The sequence below is a fragment of the Gouania willdenowi genome, chromosome 15 (assembly GCF_900634775.1).
Source record: "Gouania willdenowi chromosome 15, fGouWil2.1, whole genome shotgun sequence".
NCBI classification, from domain to species: Eukaryota; Metazoa; Chordata; class Actinopteri; order Blenniiformes; family Gobiesocidae; genus Gouania; species Gouania willdenowi.
In genome coordinates, this window is record NC_041058.1 from 289,273 (window position 1) to 312,639 (window position 23,367).

General features: G+C 42.5%; 1 protein-coding gene across 2 annotated transcripts in view; it reads left to right on the forward strand.

The window, feature by feature from the left end:
- Positions 1–23,367, forward strand: part of cul9 (cullin 9) — a 47,896-nt gene that overhangs the window by 22,894 nt on the left and 1,635 nt on the right. Inside the window, exons 8-37 of one of the 2 annotated variants that reach the window (XM_028468156.1) lie at positions 4,618–4,827; positions 5,075–5,261; positions 5,329–5,527; positions 5,592–5,788; positions 5,872–6,056; positions 6,143–6,276; positions 6,335–6,423; positions 6,494–6,599; positions 6,671–6,895; positions 7,261–7,351; positions 7,426–7,597; positions 7,703–7,808; positions 7,903–7,998; positions 8,075–8,250; positions 8,355–8,488; positions 9,389–9,574; positions 10,851–10,880; positions 11,590–11,723; positions 15,632–15,814; positions 15,892–16,046; positions 16,362–16,738; positions 16,813–16,955; positions 17,221–17,347; positions 17,767–17,972; positions 18,071–18,264; positions 19,260–19,359; positions 19,869–20,105; positions 22,712–22,849; positions 22,916–23,080; positions 23,171–23,334. In XM_028468156.1, the coding sequence (XP_028323957.1) occupies positions 4,618–4,827; positions 5,075–5,261; positions 5,329–5,527; positions 5,592–5,788; positions 5,872–6,056; positions 6,143–6,276; positions 6,335–6,423; positions 6,494–6,599; positions 6,671–6,895; positions 7,261–7,351; positions 7,426–7,597; positions 7,703–7,808; positions 7,903–7,998; positions 8,075–8,250; positions 8,355–8,488; positions 9,389–9,574; positions 10,851–10,880; positions 11,590–11,723; positions 15,632–15,814; positions 15,892–16,046; positions 16,362–16,738; positions 16,813–16,955; positions 17,221–17,347; positions 17,767–17,972; positions 18,071–18,264; positions 19,260–19,359; positions 19,869–20,105; positions 22,712–22,849; positions 22,916–23,080; positions 23,171–23,334 (4,846 nt within the window). The remainder of the gene's footprint in view (positions 1–4,617; positions 4,828–5,074; positions 5,262–5,328; positions 5,528–5,591; positions 5,789–5,871; positions 6,057–6,142; positions 6,277–6,334; positions 6,424–6,493; positions 6,600–6,670; positions 6,896–7,260; positions 7,352–7,425; positions 7,598–7,702; positions 7,809–7,902; positions 7,999–8,074; positions 8,251–8,354; positions 8,489–9,388; positions 9,575–10,850; positions 10,881–11,589; positions 11,724–15,631; positions 15,815–15,891; positions 16,047–16,361; positions 16,739–16,812; positions 16,956–17,220; positions 17,348–17,766; positions 17,973–18,070; positions 18,265–19,259; positions 19,360–19,868; positions 20,106–22,711; positions 22,850–22,915; positions 23,081–23,170; positions 23,335–23,367) is intronic. The other variant, XM_028468158.1, reaches the window with a different exon arrangement.

The window sequence follows — 23,367 nt, forward strand, 5'->3', positions numbered from 1 at the left end:
TATGGGGACATAATACTGTTCTCATACATATTTATGACATATAAATAATTAAAAATGAACAGTCAGAATAATCCATGTCACCACAACTAATATCTACCTTTTAATTGTATCTTACTTTATTTTAAATTACATTTTTGTTTAATCATAGTTTTCTTTTTTATTGGTATTTATTTTGTTTCCTCACAGGAGTTAAAAACTAATTTTTTATGAAAAAATTATTATTTCTGAAAAAACTGAATTTTAAAAAATTGATGTGGAAAACAGAATTTGGAAAAAAATAAATAAAACGTATATGCATTTAAATGTATAAAATATTTTTAAAAATCAAAAATTTAATCGAAATTGAAATATGTCATCTAACAATTTTCTCATGCTGAGATTTTGTATATGCATTTAAAATAAAGAAGCTAAATTTACCAGCACTATTATTTTTAGTTAACTTGATCCCTTTCCCTGCTTTAAACTACATGTTTCTGTAATAATAAACAGTATGCTCAAATTATACTAATAAACAAATACACAATATACCAAAAATCAAACCTAAAACTTGCTCAATTTATAAATAGTTATTATAAATCGTTATTATAAATCCTTAGTTTGAAATTCATTTAAACTTTGAAATATTTTTCTCAATTACATTTTCCTCAAATTGACATGCTTTTACTTATTTAGTGTTATTTATTTATTTATTAATGTATTTACTTATTTATACAATGTTAATTTATTTATTCAATTGTAAATACACATTTTACTAAGTGTTAAGTATTAATATCCATCACTTTAAACCCTCTATTATATTTTTCAACTTATGACATCACCTGGAAATTTTTCTTTATCTTTAACTAAAGATTTAATTTTAATCATTTTGCTTTATTAATTTAACCAAATAGTTATTTTCTTAACTTAAACACGACTCAAATCAAATTATTCTAACAAGAAGACGTCTCACTGATACCATACCGTCTGCTGCACAGTTAGTGCATTACGCTGACCTGTCTGACTCATGCCTTCCCCAAGCATTTTATCCTTAACGCACATTAACCAATGATTGACAAATCGGTGGCGCCTCTGTTCCTCTTTCATACACTGCACTCTCGTATCAGCTGGATGATCTACTCACGCTTTGCGCCCTGCTGGTCTGAGGCGATGTCCTCTGCTGAGGATGGTGCACCACCCTTTTAAGGCCCTGCCCCACGCAACTATATAGCCCAACATAAGAAAATTATTTACTTTAAAAGACAGAAGATGAGAAGGAAAAGGCAGAAATAATTCTTTTTTGGATGGTTTGGACTTCAAATTGTGTATTATTGTTTATTTCAATTGTCTTTTTGTGCAATTTTTTTTATTTAATTATTGCTTTTTGTTGCCATTGTAGTGTGATTCTGGAGTTATTTTTTGTATAAATATTTAGTTTTGTGTATTTTGAGTTATTTTGTGTGTTTTTGGAGCCTTTTTGTATATTTTTGTGCATTTGTTTTATTTTACTCATTTAGTATATTTTTATTATAAATAGTGTGTCTGTGTTAGCTCTCTCACACACACACACTTGCATCAGCGCGCATGCACATAATCCGTCACAGAGATAAAAAGAGAGACCCGCAAGAACCACAAAAAATAAACGTTGTGCAACACCAAAGTCGCAACTTCCTATAAACGGCTCTGTGTGCGTTCAGCATGTACATCCCGGCACACACACGCATGCACATCAGCCGTGTGTATGTGTGTGTTTGCATTGCAGCTGCTAGTATCTTAACACATAGAATAATATAAGAAGAAACACTCACCCTTGCACCGAAAAAATGTTAATCATAGTGGAGTCGTGTTGTTGACCATCCACTCACTGAAAAGTTACATTTCTCTGTCTGAAGAAGCAGATAGTTTGTGATATGGTCGGCTATTGGCCGTCAGCACAGCCGCCGCCCACAGTCATGGAGAGGGAGGAGGAAGTGAAGTCCGTCACCTGTGATTTAAAGGAAGTTTGGAATCATGGGAATATTTTAAATAACCATGAAATATTAACTTAAATAACTTTTAGCATAAAAAAAGTTTTTTAATATTGACCTTCATTTTTAAAGCCACAGTGACGTCATCAACTGGATGACCCAGAACCGGAAGTAGCACCAAATTACTGCAAAATGACGCATGCACACACTCTGGCTATGTGCAAGCTGTTCATAAAGTTTCAGGTCGAACAAACACCCCCTCAAGGAGATATTCGGGCCACACTCACACACTCAGACAATATTTGATTTTTTTACATCGATATGCATGGATGTCGTTTGAGTAGTATTTCACACTTGCGTCTTTCAAGAATGTAAAGTAGGCCTTTTGATAGTCACAAAAAGCCAGCTTGTGGACAGTAAGTCCAGACTTTCTAGAAAGAGACAGTCAGCTGTTTTCATTTGGTGCAGCTCCTGTGCGAACCAGGGGGAGAAGCGCTCAAATCTGACATTTCGGGTCCTAACGGGCATGGAGGTCAAAAACACTGCTCAAGGATGTGTTGTAATGCTTCACTACTTCATCCACTGTTACTGGAGATCTGCAGCCATGGAATTAAGATTTATGCGCTTCAAATTTCTAAAGGAGATATGGTGTTAAGGTCTTATACTTGGTAGCTGGAATGCAAATGTCATAGAGACCACCTGATGGGCAGACACACCCAAGTCGTAGACTTCAACACTGCCAATGGAAACAGTCAGTAATAATCATGTCTAACGTGTGGCCTCTGGAGTGTGTGGGGGTCTTCACATGCTGCTGGAGGCCAAGGCAGTCAAGCAGGCTCAGAAACTCTGCAGCAGTGTGGGGAGGGGTTATCCACATGTATGTTTAGATCACGAACAACGATGATATTGGTTGACATGGAACATAGTGTTGTGAGTAAAGCCTGGTTTAAGGTTCAGCGTCAGGACCTACGTCAGGGCCATGTCGTCATTGTGACGTAGAGGATGGCCTTTTTACTTCTGTGTGGAGGGAACGCCTCGCTATGCGATTGGCTGCCCTGCCGCTAGGGGGCGTGGCTGTGTGTTGTTGTTATAAATGAGCTTTAAAATGCTCTTGTTTATCTTCCAGTCACATAAAAATATGAATTATGTTTTTTAAGCATCTTAAAATGTTTTTATTTATTTCTGTATTATTACTGACCTACTGTACCTAACTATGTGTGTTTAGTTGGACACAAACATTAAAACAACGGTTTCAAAACGTGCACTTTATTATTCAATAGAAACATAGGAAACTCGTAAACAAAGTATAAAAGTGTATCTAGCGGTGGTGAGGGGACCCCGACCCCCCGTAGCAGTGAGGTAACCTGGTCCACGGGGAGATGGACAGCTTTGTAAAGATCACTTTAAACATAACGTCATGTCAGCTCCTCTATCAACCTCTACAGTATGTTGGTCATTGTTTACTGTTAATGAAACACACACACACACACACACACACACACACACACACACACACACACACACACACACACACACTGTAGGTACAGAGATGAGGCAGTAGTAGTGATAATAACAGTAAACACACACCTTTTGTCTGTGATTGACTCCGTTTGGCGGTGTTTCACGTGCTGCAGCCAAAGAAAATAATAAAACGCTGGTCCTTTTAGTCCGTCTCAGTTCTCTCTGTGACTCAATTCACTGTAGAAACAACTCTCGTATCGCTACGCTGAACGGTGAAACATGGCAGTGTGACTGGATAAGGTGCTCCCCATTCTTGTGCTATGTTTCAACAAGAAACAAAAGCTCCAGTTTTTTATCCAGACTATGGTCACCGATTAGGTGAGATTTATTTGTAAAGGATTGTGTATTAAACAATTCCATGGTGGCATAAGAAAGAGGAGATGGTGAGTGTCTCTGTGTACTCGGCAGCACACTGTAATTCACCCCCGATTTTGCATTATAGCCTCTCACAACCAGTTTACTACTACATATCCCAGGTGTACTTGTGTTCCGATGACGTGATAGGTGTGTGAGGCGTGCAGGAGAGGACCAGATGGATGGGATTGTAGCCGAACTGTGTTGCAGAAAAACAAACTTTTTGCGGGCACTTTGTTGGATGTACCGTGGTCGGTGTTCATGCCCAAGCTTCTTTATGGCTGTTATACAAGGCGGAGGGAACGCCCGATTTTTACTGAGCAGTTGGGATATGGAATATTTCAGCATTGTGTCCGGTCACTGTGAGAGTTGTCCAACGCTTCAGGTAAGTTTCACAATCCGTCAGACATCCAGTGACAAAAAGTTCCAACAGCACAAGGCTTCACTTTTACAAGATTAAAAGTAGCACTATTATAATAGAGTAATGTTAGCATTAAAATCCTTTAACAAGTAGCGGACCTCTCCTTCCTTCATCACTATGAATAGTACAGTATATAAATACATATATAATATACAACAGAAAATACAAATATATATAGCGGGGGGGTTGCTTTACTTCCTCAGTGAGGAGGGGGGTGCTGACTTACGCAAACGCTTTTTGTGGATTAGTGTTGAAAAATTTTAATTAAAAAATTTTAACGATTCCGTGAGAATCAGAAAGTTAGTCCTGGGACCAATAACTTGATGCCCAGCCCTAACCAGTGGTCATTTACCTATCTGAGCATGCTCTGTTCTGCAGCTACAGGAGCCAATCACAGAGCAGCACCAGGACTGCTGTGTAAGAAGGCTAAGACGGAGGAGGAGGGGATGGAGGAGGACATCCACGATCAGACGGATGATGAAACCGAGGAAGAGAACCACAACAAACACAAAGATGTTGAGTGTGAGGGTGACTTTCTGTCAGAGGACCTAAGCAGGTTCCCAGGAGACATGGAAGACAGGATCAAAGGTAGGGCCCCACCTGACTGACAGCTTCTCATTTATATAGCTCCATTAGATACTGTGTGTGTGTGTGTGTGTGTGTGTGTGTGTGTGTGTGTGTGTGTGTGTGTGTGTGTGTGTGTGTGTGTGTGTGTGTGTGTGTGTGTGTGTGTGTGTGTGTGTGTGTGTGTGTGTGTGTGTGTGTGTGTGTGTGTGTGTGTGTGTGTGTGTGTGTGTGTGTGTGTGTGTGTGTGTGTGTGTGTGTGTGTGTGTAGCCTTCAACAGTCTGAGGGTCCAGGGTAGGAGATCCCTCCTGGAGAAGCTTGGTGAGGTGGTGGATGTCCTGAGGAGTGGAGCGTCCTCAGAGCAGCAACTTCCTGCTGTGCTCTTCCTGTCCCGCCTCCTGCAGGACAAAACGTCTCAGGACAGGAACACACGCATCGCCTCGGCCCACGGCCTCAGGTGAGACACCCCCCCCCACTGACCATCTGTCCACGTCTGTTGGTAACTGTAACTGTGGGTTTTCCAGGGACCGAGTGCTGAAGCTACTGGTGGAGCTCCTGACCTCCACCCCAGATGTGGTGGTGGCTACGCTGCGTGTGACTTACCTGCTCATGCTGCGATATGATTGGAGGGTGTCCTTCGCCACAGAGGGCGGAGTCAAAGCAGTGCTGTCGTGCATGAGACAGTTCAGCAGCGATGCATCTGTGCAGCAGATGGCGCTGGCCGTGAGTAACGTGCAATCGAGGGGGGGGGTCTCACTGAGACGGGCCGCTGACCGTCTCCTCTCAGACCCTGAAGGTGGTCACGGGGGCGGGGAAACACGACCTGGGCGGCGGCTCAAGCAGTGACATGGCAGCGCTCTCTGAGTCCAACGTACAGATGATGTTGGAGATCTTCGCCAGCATCGGCTCCGCCTCCTCAGATGGCTGCAGAGGACTGTTGGGAACCATTCCTGCCGCCATCGACCTGCTGTTGCAGGGCAGGGGGTGAGCCTCAGGGGGCGGGGCCTAGTTGGAATGACCTAAAGGTTAAAAACAGCTGATCAGGCAGTGTGTGTGTGCGTGTGTAGCTCCGTGCGTAACGGTCTGCTGGTCGTCATGGCGCTGGTCTCCAACCATCAGAGCCTGGCTCAGCAGCTGGTTTCCTGTGATGTCATCAGTGTCCTCAGGAAGTGTGTGAAGCTGTCCAGCTCTGAGTCCATGTTGGCCATCATCGCCCTGAGCCACATCAGCAGGGTTCATAAGGACGCACAAGGTGTGTACGTACGTGTATGTAGTTATTGTGTGTGTGTATTTACTGTGTGCGTGTGCGTGTGCGTGTGTGTGTGTGTGTGTGTGTAGACCTGGACCTGCAGCACTCTGAGCTGCAGATGTTGGTTGTGAGCCTGAAAGAAGTGACGGCGAACAAAGATGTGATTCACACTCTGGAACAACTGCTGTGTGACGACAACACACACCTGGAGGACTGCACCCTGGTACACACACACACGTGCACGCGCATACACACACACCCTGACCTCCATGTGTCCCCAGGTCACCCACAACAAGGAGACCTTCCAGGACCTTCTGCGTCTGATGGAGCAGCACCGAACGGACCGAGCCGTGCAGCTCTCCATCCTCAGGTGGGCCTCTGACCTTTGACCTCACAGTGTGCATTGCTGCAGCTCTCTGATTGGCTGTGGTCCCCTCCAGGATCCTCCACAGGTTCCTGGACCACTATGAGGACGACGAGCTGCCGTGGCATGAGAGTATCGAACCCATCCTAGCATCTGTGGTCGCCTTCATTACAGACAAAGAGGTAGAGGTCAGAGGTCAACGAGGAGCCATGGGGTCAGGGGTCTTAGCTTCACCTCTATCTGTGGCCTGCAGGTGGTGCAGCTGCTGCTGCGGTTCCTGTACCGCCTGGCGTCCCTGAACAAGGACTGTGCGGTGGTGATGAGTCGTCTGGGAGCCAAAGAGGTTCTGATCAAAGTGCAGGACAAACACAGCTCCATGCTGCTGCTCAGCGAGCTACGGGACAGCGTCAATGACTGTGACAAGTATGCCAATCTCTACAAGAAGATGACCACCAGCGTGCTTGCAGGCTGCATCCAGGTAACCATGGAAACCACAGGACCAGTGTGTTACCTGAGGAACACCTGAGAGACCCAAACAGGGAAAGAACCATGTTCCATACAGTATATGTGTAGAGGATCATATTCATCCTCTCCTCATATCTGGTCTGGGTTGTTGGATCAGAATCCTCAGCAGAAAAGCCCAGATGTTCCTCTCCCAGATGTTCCTCTCTCAGTAGCTCTTCTTGGGGATCCCAAAGCCTTTCAGGTCTAGGGTAGTGGTCTGGGTGTATCTTGGGTCAGCTGAGTCTCGCCTCTCCTGATCATAGAGGGGCCTTCACCCTGTTTGTTGGATGATTTGATGGGCGTGTCCTGTTCTCTTATTGGCTGTGGTCTTTCTCTCAGATGGTTCTGGGGCAGATTGAGGAGCACCGCCGCAGCCACCAGCCAATCAACATCCCCTTCTTTGACGTCTTCCTCAGAAACCTATGCCAAGGTGTGTAGCTCCGCCCCTTCACAGGTGACTTGGTGCGAGGAAGCCCCAGGTTGAGTGCGTGTGCGTGTGCGTAGGGTCCAGTGTGGAGCTGAAGGAGGACAAATGCTGGGAGAAGGTGGAGGTTTCGTCCAATCACCATCGAGCTAACAAACTGACGGACAGGAACCCAAAGACGTACTGGGAGTCCAACGGATGCACCGGGTCGCACTTCATCAACCTGCACATGCACAAGGGCGTGGTCATCAGGTAGCGTTAACAGCACTTTGACCATGGCGGGCTCTGAATGTTCATCGTGTTGGCGGTTGACTTCCTCTTGGTGCCACACCCACTGAAATGTTCTGTGTGTTCCAGACAACTGGCTGTCCTGGTGTCCAGTGAGGACTCCAGCTACATGCCAGCCCGGATCCTGGTTCTGGGAGGAGACGATGCTACCAACATCAACACAGAGCTGAACACGGTAAGAGTACCGCCCCCTGTTCACCTGTCCACTTGTTCACCTGTCTACCTGTTTATCTGTTTACCTGTTCTCCTGTTCCCCTGTTTACCTGCAGGTCAACGTGACTCCGTCGTCTAGCCGTGTGGTTCTGCTGGAGAATATGACCCGGTTCTGGTCCATCATCCAGATCAGGATCAAACGGTGTCAGCAGGTAAGATTCAGCTCCACCCCTGTGTCAAGTCCACCTGCTGGCGCCGCCCTCACATACAGCCACGTCTTCCTTTCAGGGCGGGATCGACACTCGTGTCCACGGGTTTGAGGTTCTGGGTCCAAAGCCCACGTTCTGGCCCGTTTTTAAAGAACAGCTGTGCTGCAGGACCTACCTATTCTACAGCACCAAGGCCCACACCTGGAGCCAGGAGGTCCTCCAGGACCACAACCAGCTGTTCACGCTCTTCAACAAGTCAGTGTCAGAACACCAAGGATACCCCACCCCCACCCCCCCCCACACACACACACACACACGCTAGATGCTATAATCTCTAATCCTGTGTCTGTGTACCTCAGATTGAACAACGCTCTGAAACATGAGCAGATGTTTGCTGATCGTTTCCTTTCTGATGTTGAAGCTGCAGAAGCTCTGGGACAAACATGTTGGGAGGCCCTGATCCTCCCCATAGTACACAACATTACACACACAGGTAAACACACGCTACACAACATTACACACACATTACACAACATTACACACATAGGTACACACACAGGTACACACACGTTACACACACATTACACACACATTACACACACAGGTACACAACATTACACACAGGTAAACACACGCTACACAACATTACACACACAGGTACACACATTATTACACACACATTATTACACACAGTTACTCACACAATTGCACACACAATTACAGGTACACACACATTACACACAGGTACACACACATTACACACAGGTACACACACATTACACACACATTACACACACAGGTACACACACATTACACACAGGTACACACACAGGTACACACACAGTTACACACAGGTACACCCACAGGTACACACATTATTACACACACATTATTACACACACAGGTACACACATTATTACACACACATTATTACACACACAGGTACACACATTATTACACACACAGGTACACACATTATTACACACACATTATTACACACACATTACACACACATTATTACACACACAGTTACACACACAGTTATACACAGGTACACACACAGTTACACACAGGTACACACACATTACACACAGTTACACACAGGCACACACATTATTACACACATTATGACACACACAGTTATACACGCAATTACACACACAGGTACACACACATTACACACAGGTACACACACATTACACACACAGGTACACACACATTACACACACAGGTACACACACATTACACACAGGTACACACACATTACACACACAGGTACACACACATTACACACACAGGTACACACACATTACACACACAGGTATATAATATATAATAATATAAAAGTAAAGCTGTTTATTGAACTGTTCTTCCTGTGTGTTATATTATACAGAGTCCGGGGCAGTCAGCCCTCTGTCATGGCTGCTCAGTGAGTATCTGAAAAACGCTGAGTCATCACGCCGCTGTCGAGGCAGAGCCGCCGTCTTTAACTCCAGAGTCAGACGTTTGACTCACCTGTTGGTTCATGTGGACACGAGTAGAGAGTGTGGAGTGGAGCTGAGAGCTCCGCCTAGATCTAGTGAGTGGATCACATTAGATCACTAATTATAACATTAGATCACTGATTATAACATTAGATCACTGATTATAACATTAGATCACTGGTTATAACATTAGATCACTGATTATAACATTAGATCACTAATTATAACATTAGATCACTGATTATAACATTAGATCACTGATTATAACATTAGATCACTAATTATAACATTAGATCACTGATTATAACATTAGATCACTGATTATAACATTAGATCACTAATTATAACATTAGATCACTGATTATAACATTAGATCACTGATTATAACATTAGATCACTGATTATAACATTAGATCACTGATTATAACATTAGATCACTGATTATATCATTAGATCACTAATTATAACATTAGATCACTAATTATAACATTAGATCACTGGTTATAACATTAGATCACTGGTTATAACATTAGATCACTGATTATAACATTAGATCACTGGTTATAACATTAGATCACTGGTTATAACATTAGATCACTGGTTATAACATTAGATCACTGATTATAACATTAGATCACTGATTATAACATTAGATCACTGATTATAACATTAGATCACTAATTATAACATTAGATCACTGATTATAACATTAGATCACTGATTATAACATTAGATCACTGATTATAACATTAGATCACTAATTATAACATTAGATCACTGATTATAACATTAGATCACTGATTATAACATTAGATCACTGATTATAACATTAGATCACTGATTATATCATTAGATCACTAATTATAACATTAGATCACTAATTATAACATTAGATCACTGGTTATAACATTAGATCACTGGTTATAACATTAGATCACTGATTATAACATTAGATCACTGGTTATAACATTAGATCACTGGTTATAACATTAGATCACTGGTTATAACATTAGATCACTGGTTATAACATTAGATCACTGGTTATAACATTAGATCACTGGTTATAACATTAGATCACTGGTTATAACATTAGATCACTGGTTATAACATAAGATCACTGGTTATAACATTAGATCACTAATTATAACATTAGATCACTGGTTATAACATTGGATCACTGATTATAACATTAGATCACTGGTTATAACATTAGATCACTGATTATAACATTAGATCACTAATTATAACATTAGATCACTGATTATAACATTAGATCACTGATTATAACATTAGATCACATTTGTTACTGAGAGAGTGGACACCATGTAATAATTGTGTCATTAGTAATAATTAATAACTGTCTTGTTTCAGGTGGTTTGAATGGAAGCAAAGATCAGAAGAGTAAGTCCAGATACCACAGCACAGCGCCCTCTGCTGGAGACCTGAGGAGATCACATTAACTAATCAATCATTGTTATTACCTAAGTGACATTAACATTTCATGTACACATGTTTTAGTCACAGTCACACAGTGCTGAGCATTGCTGGGTGCTCGTTACTATGGAAACACCATGTGACCATGTTTGTTTTAATGTTTAGATGTTATGTTATAATATTTAGATGTTGTGTTTTAATGTTTTAATGTTATAATGGTAACACTTTAGTTTAGGGAACACTTGTTAACCATTAATTAGTTGCTTATTAGCATGCAAATTAGTAACATATTGACTCTTTATTAGTCATTATTAAGTACTTATCAATGCCTTATTCTGCATGAACTTATTATACAAACAGTAAGCCATTAACTAAGATTTTTCCCTCAATAACCTCAGAATTATTACTTATTAGTAGTAAGTAAGGAAGTTGTTGTATATGAATTACAACATGCTAGGATTAGGGTTAATGTTAACCATAACCCTAACCCGGGTTGGACTGCGAGACTGCCATTAAGTGTATAATAAGGCATTAATAAGTACCTAATGATGACTAAGAGTCAATATATTACTAATGCTAATAAGCAACTAACTAATAATTAGAAGGTGTTCCCTAAACTAAAGTGTTACCATTATAATATTTTAATGTTATAATATTTTAATGTTTTAATGTTTAGATGCAAAGGATGGAAAGATCAAAGAGTCCTCCTCCTCTTCCTCCTCCTCCTCTTCTTCTGGAGCCAGAGCCAAAGAGAAGTGCAGCAGCATAGCAGACATCGCCCTCTGCTGGAAGGAGGTGGTAACAGGCCAGGTCAGACCATTATTGATCAGTGGATTATTGATTATTGGTATGTCCAGGTGTGTGTGTGTGTGTGTGTGTGTGTGTGTGTGTGTGTGTGTGTGTGTGTGTGTGTGTGTGTGTGTGTGTGTGTGTGTGTGTGTGTGTGTGTGTGTGTGTGTGTGTGTGTGTGTGTGTGTGTGTGTGTGTGTGAGAGATATAAAGTTGTGTGTAAAAGTGTTTGCCCCTTCCTGATTTCTTACTTTTTTGCATGTTTTCCACACTTAAATGTTTCAGATCATCACACTAAACATCAAAGTTAACACAAGGAAACACAAAATGTTTTTAAATGAAGGGTTTTATTAATGAGGAAGAAAAAAATTCGAAGCTACACGGCCCTGTGTGATATAGTGTTTGCCCCCCAGCTCCTATTAAAACATAACTGTGGTTGATCACACCTGTAGCCACACCCAGGCCTGATTACTGCACACCTGTTCTCAATCTAGGAATCACTTCAATAGGACCTACCTGAACCTGACTGTGACGGAGTAGCCCCGTCAGCTAGCGCGGGGAGGCCACGACGCTAACACACATGTACACGCGCACTCATTACTGCTCCGTCCGTTTACCACTGTCTTTAGGTTTCCTTTCTTCGGCCACCATGGGTGCACACTTGGTCTTCGGCCACCATGGGTGCACACTTTGTCGCAGCTCAAGCCTTTTACCATCCACAGTTTTCTGTGAGTTGCTAACATTTCTCCAGTATACATCACTCATTCATACACTCACACAGCCAACCTGAGTGAATGCGTCTTCCGCATTATATTGCGTCATAAGCAGGGCGCACATGAGTGATGTCACTGGAAGTCATGTGACTTTCTGTTTTCCAAAAATAATTATCTTGTGATTTAGTTTCTCTGTAGAGAGACTGTTGTTTTTTTTCTTTCTTAATTGTGTTGGGGGAGGGGCTTCATGCTATATAAGAGGCCTTCAGCACTAGGAGTAGTGTGTGTGTATGAAGGGGAGCTGAGTACATGGCAGATACCAACTCCAGAAAAAAGCCTGAGAAAGCTGTAAATATTGTACAATGACTTGTACGTGGATCTGGTGTTGGTAAATCCATTTTTTGCACTTTTTGGGCGGACCTGCACAATAAGGTCACCCAAAACACAGAACAGTGGTGAATTTTCCCAGGAGTACAGCAACGACTCATCCATGAGGTGACAGTAGACCACACAACAACATCTAAAGAACTGCAGGCATCACTTTCCTCAGTGAAGGTCAGTGTTGATGACTCCATCATAACAAAGACACTGGGTTAAATGGTCTGTATGGTAGAGTTCTAAGACCAAAACCACTGCTAAGCAACAACAACATTAAGGTCAGAAAACATCTTGATGATCCTCAGACTTTTAGAAAAATATTCTGTGGACTGACGAGACAAAAGTGGAACTTTAGAGAAGGTCTGTGTCCCATTACATCTGGTGTAAAATAACAGCACATTTCAGAAAAAGAACATCATACCAACAGTAAAATACGGTGGTGGTAGTGTGATGGTCTGGGGCTGTTTTGTTGCTTCAGGAAGACCTGCTGTGATAAATAGAAGCATGAATTCTACCAAAAGATCCTGAAGGAGAACATCTGACCATCTGTTAGTGACCTCAAGCTGAAGCCAACTTGGGTTCTACAGCAGAACAATGATCCAAAACACACCAGCAAGTCCACCTCTGAATGGCTGAAGAAAACCTAAATGGAGATGTTGGAGTGGTCTAGTCAAAGTCCTGACCTCAGTCCTATTGAGATGCTGTGTCATGACCTTAAAAAGAGGTTCATGCTGGAAAACCTGTCTGATTTACAATAATTCTACAAAGATGAGTGGGTCATAATTCCTCCACAGTGTTGTTTTAGACTCATTATAAAGGCCCCACCAGTTATTATGTTTAGGGGGTAAACACTTTATCATACAGGGCCATGTAGCTTTGGATTTCATTCTTCCTCATTAATAAAACCTGTATTTTGTGTTTACTGTGTGTTATATTTGACTGTTTACATTTTTTGATCTGAAATATTAAAGTGTGGAAAAAAAAGTAAGAAATCAGGAACACTTTCACACACCACTGTATGTGTGTGTGTATAATATATATATATGTGTGTGAGTGTGTATAATTTGTGTTTTTTGGGTGTATAATATATGTGTTTGTGTGTGTATATATGTGTGTGTGTATAATATATATGTGTTTGTGTGTGTGTATAATATATACAGTGAGTATATAAAGTATTCAGACTCCTTTATATTTTATATATACTTTGTTTCATTGCAGACATTTGTTATAATCGAAAAATTTTATTTTTCATTAATGCACACTCGGCACCACATCTGGACAGAAAAAAACAGAAATGTAGAAATGTTTGTAAATGTATTAAAAAATAAAAAGTGAAATATCACATGGTCATAAATATTCAGACCCTTTGCTGTGACACTCATATTTAACTCATACTGTCTATTTCTTCTGATCCTCCTTGAGATGGTTCTGCTCCTTCATTAGAGTCCAGCTGTGTTTAATGAAACTGATTGATTGATTAGGGCCACATCTGTCTATATAAGACCTTACAGCTCACAGTGCATGTCAGAGCAAATGACAATCATGAGGTTGAAGGAACTGTCCAAGGAGCTCAGAGACAGAATTGTGGTAAGGCAAAGATCTGGACATGGTTACAGAAGAATTTCTGCAGCACTTAAGGTTCCTCAGAGCACAGTGGTCTCCATAATCCTTAAATAGAAGAAGTTTGGAATGACCAGAACTCTTCCTAGACCTGGTCGTCCAGACAAACTGAACAATCGTGTGAGAAGAGCCTTGGTGAGAGAGGTAAAGAAGAACCCAAAGATCACTGTGGCTGAGCTCCAGAGATGCAGTATGAAGATAGAAGAAAGTTCCTCAAAGTCAACTATCACTGCAGCCCTCCACCAGTCAGGGCTTTATGGTAGAGTGGCCCAATGGAAGCTTCTCCTCAGAGCAAGACACATGAAAGCCTGCATAGAGTTTAACAAAAACACATGAACGACTCCCAGATTATGAGAAATAAGATTCTCTGATCAGATCAAGATTGAACTTTTTGGTGTTAATTCTAAGTGGTATGTGTGGAGAAAAGCAGTCACTGCTCATCACCTGCCCAATACAATCCCAACAGTGAAACATGGTGGTGGTAGCATCATGCTATAAGGGTGTTTTTCAGCTGCAGGGACAGGACGACTGGTTGCAATTGAGGGAAAGATGAATGTGACCAAGTACAGACCCTACTGATCATCTCTGGTGAGACCTGAAAATGTCTGTCCACCAACGTTCACCATCCAACCTGACGGAACTGGAGAAGATCTACAGGAAGAATGTCAGATGATCCCTAAATCCAGGTGTGGAAAACTTCATCATTCACAAGAAGATTCATGGCTGTACGAGCTCAGAAGGTGTTTCTACTCAATACTGAGCAAAGGGTCTGAATACTTATGACCATGTGATATTTCACTTTTTATTTTTTAATACATTTACAAACATTTCTACATTTCTGTTTTTTTCTGTCCAGATGTGGTGCTGAGTGTGCATTAATGAGAAATAAAGTCAACTTTTTAGTTTTAATAAATATGTATGTGTGTGTATAATATGTGTGTGTGTGTGTAAAATATTTATGTACATGTGTGTGTGTGTATAATATGTGTGTGTGTGTATAATATGTGTATAATATATATGTACATATATGTGTGTATATATTATATATGTGTGTATATGTGTGTGTGTATAATATGTGTATATGTGTGTGTGTGTATAATATATGTGTGTGTGTGTGTATAATATATATATGTGTGTGTATAATATGTGTATATATGTGTGTGTATAATATGTACATATATGTGTGTGTGTGTATAATATATATGTGTGTGTGTGTAGGTGAAGACGTTCCTGGGTGTGAGCAGTGCTCAGGTTGACTTTGTGCAGCTCTATGTGCAGCTCTATGAGCGTCTGAAGCAGAGCACAGAGGAGCTGTTTGGTCAACATGTGTCTATGGTTGTAGCTCTACGTCAGGGCTTCTCCTCTGCTCTACTACAGCTCTCTGTCTGCTCCGCTACACACGTGAGTCACACGCTAACCATGAAGCTAACAGCGCTATCACAGCTGCTTCACCTCTCTCTCTCTCTGTGTGTGTGTAGGTGAGCGAGCGCTTTGCTCACTACATTGATCACATGATCCAGTCCAGCAGGGCGGGGTCTGATGGCTCCACGCTGCAGAGGTTACAGATGTTCCTGGAGCCCACGCTGTTCCTCTCTGGACTGGAGCTAGCTAACAGCTTTGAACATTTCTACAGGTGTTAACATAACACACACACACACATTTATCACACACACACAGACCTGATCAATAGACTCAGCATAACACAAATTAATTTAATAACTCATCGATCAATACAACTGATTAATTTGCCAAAAAACAAAACAATCCAACAAACTTTATGAATATCAAAAACATATTCCTGTTATTTGTTGTAACATTTGATCATTATGAGATTAATTTAATAAACACTGAAGAATTCATTGTTCACACTTTTAGTTTGTTTTACGTGTGTGTGTAATAAATGTGTTTGTTTATAACATGTCTATGGTTGTGTGTATAATGTGTTTAGGATGTACCTGGCGGACCGGCTCCTGTCTGAGGGGAACCAGTGGTTGGAGACCTCTGTGGTGGAGAACATCTCCAGCTGTTTTCCCAGTCATTTTCCTCAGCAAATGTTGAAGAACTTCAGGGAGTCAGAGGAGCTGCAGCAGGACTTCCACCTCTACAGGCTGCAGCAGCTGGACCAGCACCTACACTACCACCAGGACCAGGACCAGGGGATGGACTGCTCCCAGGAGGACGAGGACCAGGAGGAGGTCCATGTTCTGGTTCTGTCTCCACGCTGCTGGGCCGTGTCCTCTCTGTGCTTCTTAGAGGAACCTCACAAACACCTCCCTGATGGTCTGAGCTCCTACCTAGACCAGTTCACCTCCTTCTACTGCCATGGTACGTACCACTACAAGTACACACACTAGTACCACTGTAGGTCAGTGTGGTGTTGTGTGTGTGTGTGTGTGTAGGTCAGAGGATGTGTGATGTGGTGGTAAAGCCGCGGCGCCTCCAGTGGACATGGCTGGGTCACGCTGAGCTGATGTTTGGCTCCTGGACTCTGAAGGTCTCCACCTTACAGATGTTCATTCTGCTGAAGCTCAACCACACAAAGGTAACACACACACACATACACCTCTTTCTCCCCATCCCTCACTCTGTCTCAACTTGTGTGTCTTAAAGGGGCCACGTCCTTCATAATGAGCTGCTACTGATCAATAAATGGTCTCTGTGGTGTTTTTACTGTGACTTTGGCCCAGTTTAATTATAAAATATATTGAATTTAACACTATTTAGAGGAAATTTATCTAGATATGATCTCTGGTCCCTATCGCCCAGCCCTAGGTATATATATATATATATATATATGTGTTTTGTAGGAGGTTAGTGTGAAGGAGCTCCTGCAGCAGAGCGGCCTGTCCTCTGAGTTCCTGCTCCATGCTCTGCAGCCTCTCACTGCTACTGGAGGACCAATCACATGCAGCACACCAGATCACATGACCCAAGGTGAGCCAACCACAGCCCTAACTCCTCCCCTAGTCCTTGTAATACAAGTTTATTTATCAGCAACATTAATCACTAATAAATATAACTGATTCATTTTAAATCTGACTATAATTAATCATGTTTAATCACATTGTTAATGCTAACTATAGATGTCTACTACTACACTTCCCACACAAGTTAAGCCTCAACTTCCCATAATGCATCATTAGTTAAGGTGGCTCCAAGCCAACAACAGTACGAGCTGACCTCGGATGAACCACAGATGCCTAAAAAAATAAGAAAAATGTGATTAACGTGCATTAAAATGATTTGCGTTAACATTTTGATGGAAACCCAAATAGTTAATCATGATCAATGATTTCAAAGATATTTCCTGTGGTATATCTGTTTAAATGTGTATTGTGGTGTGTGTGCTGTAGGTGTGCTGTGGGTCAACCAGCAGGTGGTAGCACAGAGCGCTGCTGGTCCAGCGCTGACGGTGCGTCTTCTCCCCGATCAGACCTACCTGAAGGAGGACGAGGACGTGTCAGGACTGCTGGAGAGGAAGAGGAACTACATCTACTGTGTGATTGTCAATATGATGAAGCAGCACAAACAGCTGCACATTGACAACCTGCTCTACAAGGTCTCCTCCCCTTCCTCCTCCCCTTCCTCCTCCTCCTCCTCCTCCTCCTCTTCCTCAGCACACAGACTATAGTGACCCTGTACCTGTGCCTCCTGCAGGTGATGGAGTCGTGTCAGAAGGCTGAGGGCGTGGCTCTGAGCTGCAGCAGCAGTGATGTTCTCTCCTGTATCCTCCACATCATCAGCAGAGGCTGTATCTGCAGAAACGAGGACAACCCCCACATCTTGGAGTTTGTTCCTGATGAGACCACCTCACCTCACAAAGGATTGGCTCAGCTGTGCTTTAGCAACAGGTCAGAGCCATGCCCCCTTCCTCCCTACGTAGGTTCTACACGCCTGGTCCATGAGGCCAGAAGAAGAAGAGGAAGAAGCTGATGTTACAGCATCATCACAATATTTATTACATTAGTCAATACCAGTGGTTCTCAACCTGTTCACCTCCAAAATAAAGGTCCCAGAGAGCAGGGACCCTCCAAAATAAAGGTCCCATAGAGCAGGGACCCTCCAAAATAAATGTCCCAGAGAGCAGGGACCCCCACTGTAGCTGAAGGTGGTTGAACACAGACATGAACATTGAAGAACAGTCATGTGGAGACAGGACCATCTATAAGGGGGAATAAAGGAGAGATTTTTGGGGTCCATCCATAAAGTCAGTAAAATGATGGTCCATTGTTCTATGAATCTGTGATAACCACATTTATTTATTCATCTGAATAATATCCACTGTTATCCAGGAACGTTTATTATTATTATTATAATCATCTTAAAGATGGAAATCCTGGTTTTAATCATTAATAAAATGGTTCAAAGTGAATAAAAATGGTGGAAAAGGAGGTGAAATGAGATTTTAAAAACCACAGAAACTGGTTAAAAGTTATAAATTAAAGTGGATAAAAACAGACAGAAAAAGTAGTGAAAAGGGTTCAAATTGTTAATATTAGAACATTTAGTTTAAACTGGTAAATAATGGTCATGACAAATGGTGAATGTGGTTAAATTGGTAAAAATAATGATGAAATCTGGTGAAAAGAGGTTAAAAGTGACAATAATGATCAATATATGTGACATTAGGTGTAAAAGTGGTAGAAATGGTTTATAAGTGATGTACGTGTCTGGATAGAAAAAGCTTTAGAGTGTGTGTGTGTGTGTGTGTGTGTGTGTGTGTGTGTGTGTGTGTGTGTGTGTGTGTGTGTGTGTGTGTGTGTGTGTGTGTGTGTGTGTGTGTGTGTGTGTGTGTGTGTGTGTGTGTGTGTGTGTGTGTGTGTGTGTGTGTGTGTGTGTGAGACAGCGTGCCCCCAGGTCAGTTTGCTGATGGGGTTGTGATGTCATCAGCTCGCACCATGACACAGGAGGAAGTGAGTGAACTGATGCAGAACACGGTTAAACAGGTGAGCTCTGCTTCACTCATCTACACACTCCACATATTTGTTAGCTTGGCACGTAGCCACCAGTCCACATGTTTGTTAGCTTAGCACGTAGCCACCAGTCCATATGTTTGTTAGCTTAGCACGTAGCCACCAGTCCATATGTTTGTTAGCTTGGCACGTAGCCACCAGTCAACATGTTTGTTAGCTTAGCACGTAGCCACCAGTCCCTATGTTTGTTAGCTTAGCACGTAGCCACCAGTCCATATGTTTGTTAGCTTAGCACGTAGCCACCAGTCCATATGTTTGTTAGCTTGGCACGTAGCCACCAGTCAACATGTTTGTTAGCTTAGCACGTAGCCAGCAGTCCATATGTTTGTTAGCTTAGCACGTAGCCACCAGTCCACATGTTTGTTAGCTTAGCACGTAGCCACCAGTCCACATGTTTGTTAGCTTAGCACGTAGCAGCACTAGTTAGGGTGTCAAAGGGTAAAGAGGTGGGGCTCCTAACCAGGCTGTGTGGGAACCTGCAGGTTTCGGGGACTCTGGGTCTGGACCTGGACTGGACTCAGCACCTGCTGATCCATTGTCAGTGGAACGTGGACCTGCTGGTTCAGAGCTACACTGATGACCCACACACTCTGATCACAGCAGCAGGACTGCAGTGTGAGCCTCAGCTAAGCCCCGCCCACACCTGTCCTGTGTGTCTGAGCCCACGCACTGACACAGAGACCGTCCAATCACTGAGTTGTATGCACTATTGCTGCAAGGTGTGTGTGTATAATGCATATGTGTATACTGTATATATATTTATACTCTGCGCAGTCACCGGGAGGTGCATGGCATTTTTTTTAAATGACGGTATCATATTACCACCCAAGCCTAGTGTATCTAATGTGTATATATATATATATATATATATATATATACTGTATATATTAGGATTTACCAATCACGATTTTTGGGCTGATCACCGATCAGTGAGTTTAAAATAACTGATCATTCATCTGATCATCTGAATTCAGGTTGTTTTTTTAGGTAACGACCAAATTCCTTTGGTACTACCTGATACAGATTCACAGGAAATCAAACGGTTGCATGTTTCAGGACCTAAACACATCCTAGTGACAGTGACGGAGTGGAAGAGTTGGATATTTCTATGCAGGACCTGAACACAACATTGTACGCACAAAAGCGTCATGGCTCTGCTTTTAAAATCAGAATCAGAATCATTTTATTGGCCAGGTACAGTTTAGAACAATACAAGGAATTTGACTTGGTAGTTGCAGCAAAAGAACACACATCATCACACCAGAGCAGCCGTTTGCGGCGCTCTCATATTTAGGTGAAACAGGAGGAGAGGTGAGGGGAAAAGTGGCCAGTTTGAGACTGGTTTCCCTAAACAGAGAAGGCAGTGTAAAACCAGGAAAAAAAACGCCTCTGGAAAAAAAGAATTAAGCAGGACACAAAGAACACGAGACCAGGAACGTGGGTAGGAGGTGGGTTGAGCACTAGCAGGTGTAAATGTTTATTTTAGTCCCTGAACAGCAGCTGTGAAACAACTCCAGAGAGTTGGAGATAAAGCTGTGGATGCAGACCACACTGGAACTATGTTAAGCCTCCATCAACATTAGCATCAGCATTAGTGGAACAAACATATACAGTATTTACTGACTGTGGCATCACAAAACCTGCTGTTTCTTATAGTTGTGGTGGTTTTGGATGAAATGAGATGGAGTCTAGCTTTAGGGTTGCTGGTCAGATGTGGACACAGGGTTTATTTGGTCAATGGGTTTTGGAAACAGACCAGATTCAGAGGTTTCAGTGCGTGTGTTCAATGAATCTGGAGTTGTTCTGTGTTCTCAGGGTTTTGTAGCTGTTGATAGTGCTAAGCATAACAATGACCGAGTCTCTGAGAAAGACCTTGGTAAATGTTATTAGCAGTGATGTGCCGTGACCACTAGGGTTGGGTAGGCACGTTGCAAATCGAGACCACCAACGACAATTTCACATGTTTCTGCTGGCAAGTGTTTATTCAATTCAAATCAACTTTATTTGTATAGCACAATTTCCAACAAAGTCATCTCAATGCGCTTATCAAAATATAAAATTCATAATAAGAAAGAAAAAACCCAACAAGATCCACATGAACAAGTATTTATCATCTAACAAAATCAACATCATAAACATCATTAAAGAAACATAAACATTATTTAATATAGCCTCCATACTCTACCAACAACATATATCTCATGACACGACAGCACATTTGTTGTTTGTGTTGGAAACACTGAAACATGGAGAAAATGCCAACAACAACAACTCAGAACATCCTCACAAGGGGTTTCCACTGGATACGCCTCCGCTGCTCCACGGCACCGATCCGGTATTTCACCGCTGTCCGCCGTCCGGTAATTCACACCAGTTGCGTTTTGAGTGCTCTCCGGTTGAACGAGTGTGACATCACGAGACAGAGCAGTTCTCACAATATTTATATAATCGCACGAGAACGCGGTTAAATGTATGTGTTATAAACACAACAATAAACAGATAAACAGGTCAGTGTTCCTAACAAAGGAGAACAAGAAGGTTGGACTCTGGATTTGTCATAAACACATTTTTTAGCAACAGCCAACAGAGAAGAGATAAAACTACCAGTAAAACATGAACTAAATCAAAATGCTGACACTTTCAAACTTATAGGTACTGTAGGCTATTGGAAATGGAAATATGAATAATTTATTATTATATTATAATTCTAACAAATAATCAAAATAACAATTCACCCTTGGGTAGGCACTGCCTACCTTGCCTACCCTGACTGCACGTCACTGGTTAGCAGTACAATAATATCTGGCCTGCTTAGGGCAGTCTGACCAGGAGAGATTCTGTAATCACATATCAGTTATAGTTTGCATTCACAGGTGCACAGCAGAGGTGAGGGGAACACACACACACACACACTTCTGTGTCCACCATCACCCTGAAATGGACAGAAGTTTCTGGTATGAAAGCGAAAGTAAATGTGAGGCATTGCTCCTTTATTCATTCTCTAGCTGAATAGACAACACACACACACACACACACACACACACACACACAACAGCAGATGCTGTCCCTGCTTTCAGAGCCGTAGACTGGAGAAGTAGTCCAGTGCTCAGCTACTTCACTCCAATCAGAGACAGAGTCGTGTCACGTAAAGCAAACGAGATGATAAAACAATGCGATGGGAGCATCTACAGAAAGTTTTATTACAACTATGACGCCATTGATCGATCAGTGAATTAAGACATTACAGCCGATCACATTACTTAAATATAGCCGATCAGATCAGTGTAAAGACTAATATATATAGTGTGTGTGTGTGTGTGTGTAGGCGTGCTGGCAGGAGTACCTGACGTTGAGGATTGAACAGAACCTGATGAGCTGTAACTGTCCAATCACAGACTGCCAGGCTCAGCCCACCTCTCACTTCTTCCTTAGCGTCCTGGAGGACCGGGACACCGTTGCCAAGGTAATGCCCTCAAATGACCGTGGTTCGGTGGCGCTCTGACCCTGTGTGTGTGTGTGTGTGTTCCAGTACCAGAGTGCCTTGCTCAGAGGCTTTGTGCAGAGCTGCTCTAACCTGGCGTGGTGCACCAACCCTCAGGGCTGTGATCGTATCCTGTGTCAGAACGGACCAGGAACCTCTGGGACATGTTCCCAGTGCTGCTGGGAGTCCTGCTTCAGCTGCAGCTTCCCCCAGGTACTGGGTATAGTCCTGGACCTGGACCAGGACCTGGACCTACTGACCCTGTGTGTGTGTGTGTGTGTGTGTGTGTGTGTGTGTGTGTAGGGCCACTGCCCTGCCAGCTGCAGCCTGATGTCCCAGTGGATGGATGATGGAGGATTCTATGAAGGAATGAGTCTGGAGGCTCAGAGCAAACATTTAGCAAAACTCATCTCTAAACGCTGCCCCAACTGTACGGCTCAGATAGAGAAGAATGAAGGCTGCCTGCAGTGAGACACACACACACTAACACACATGTACAC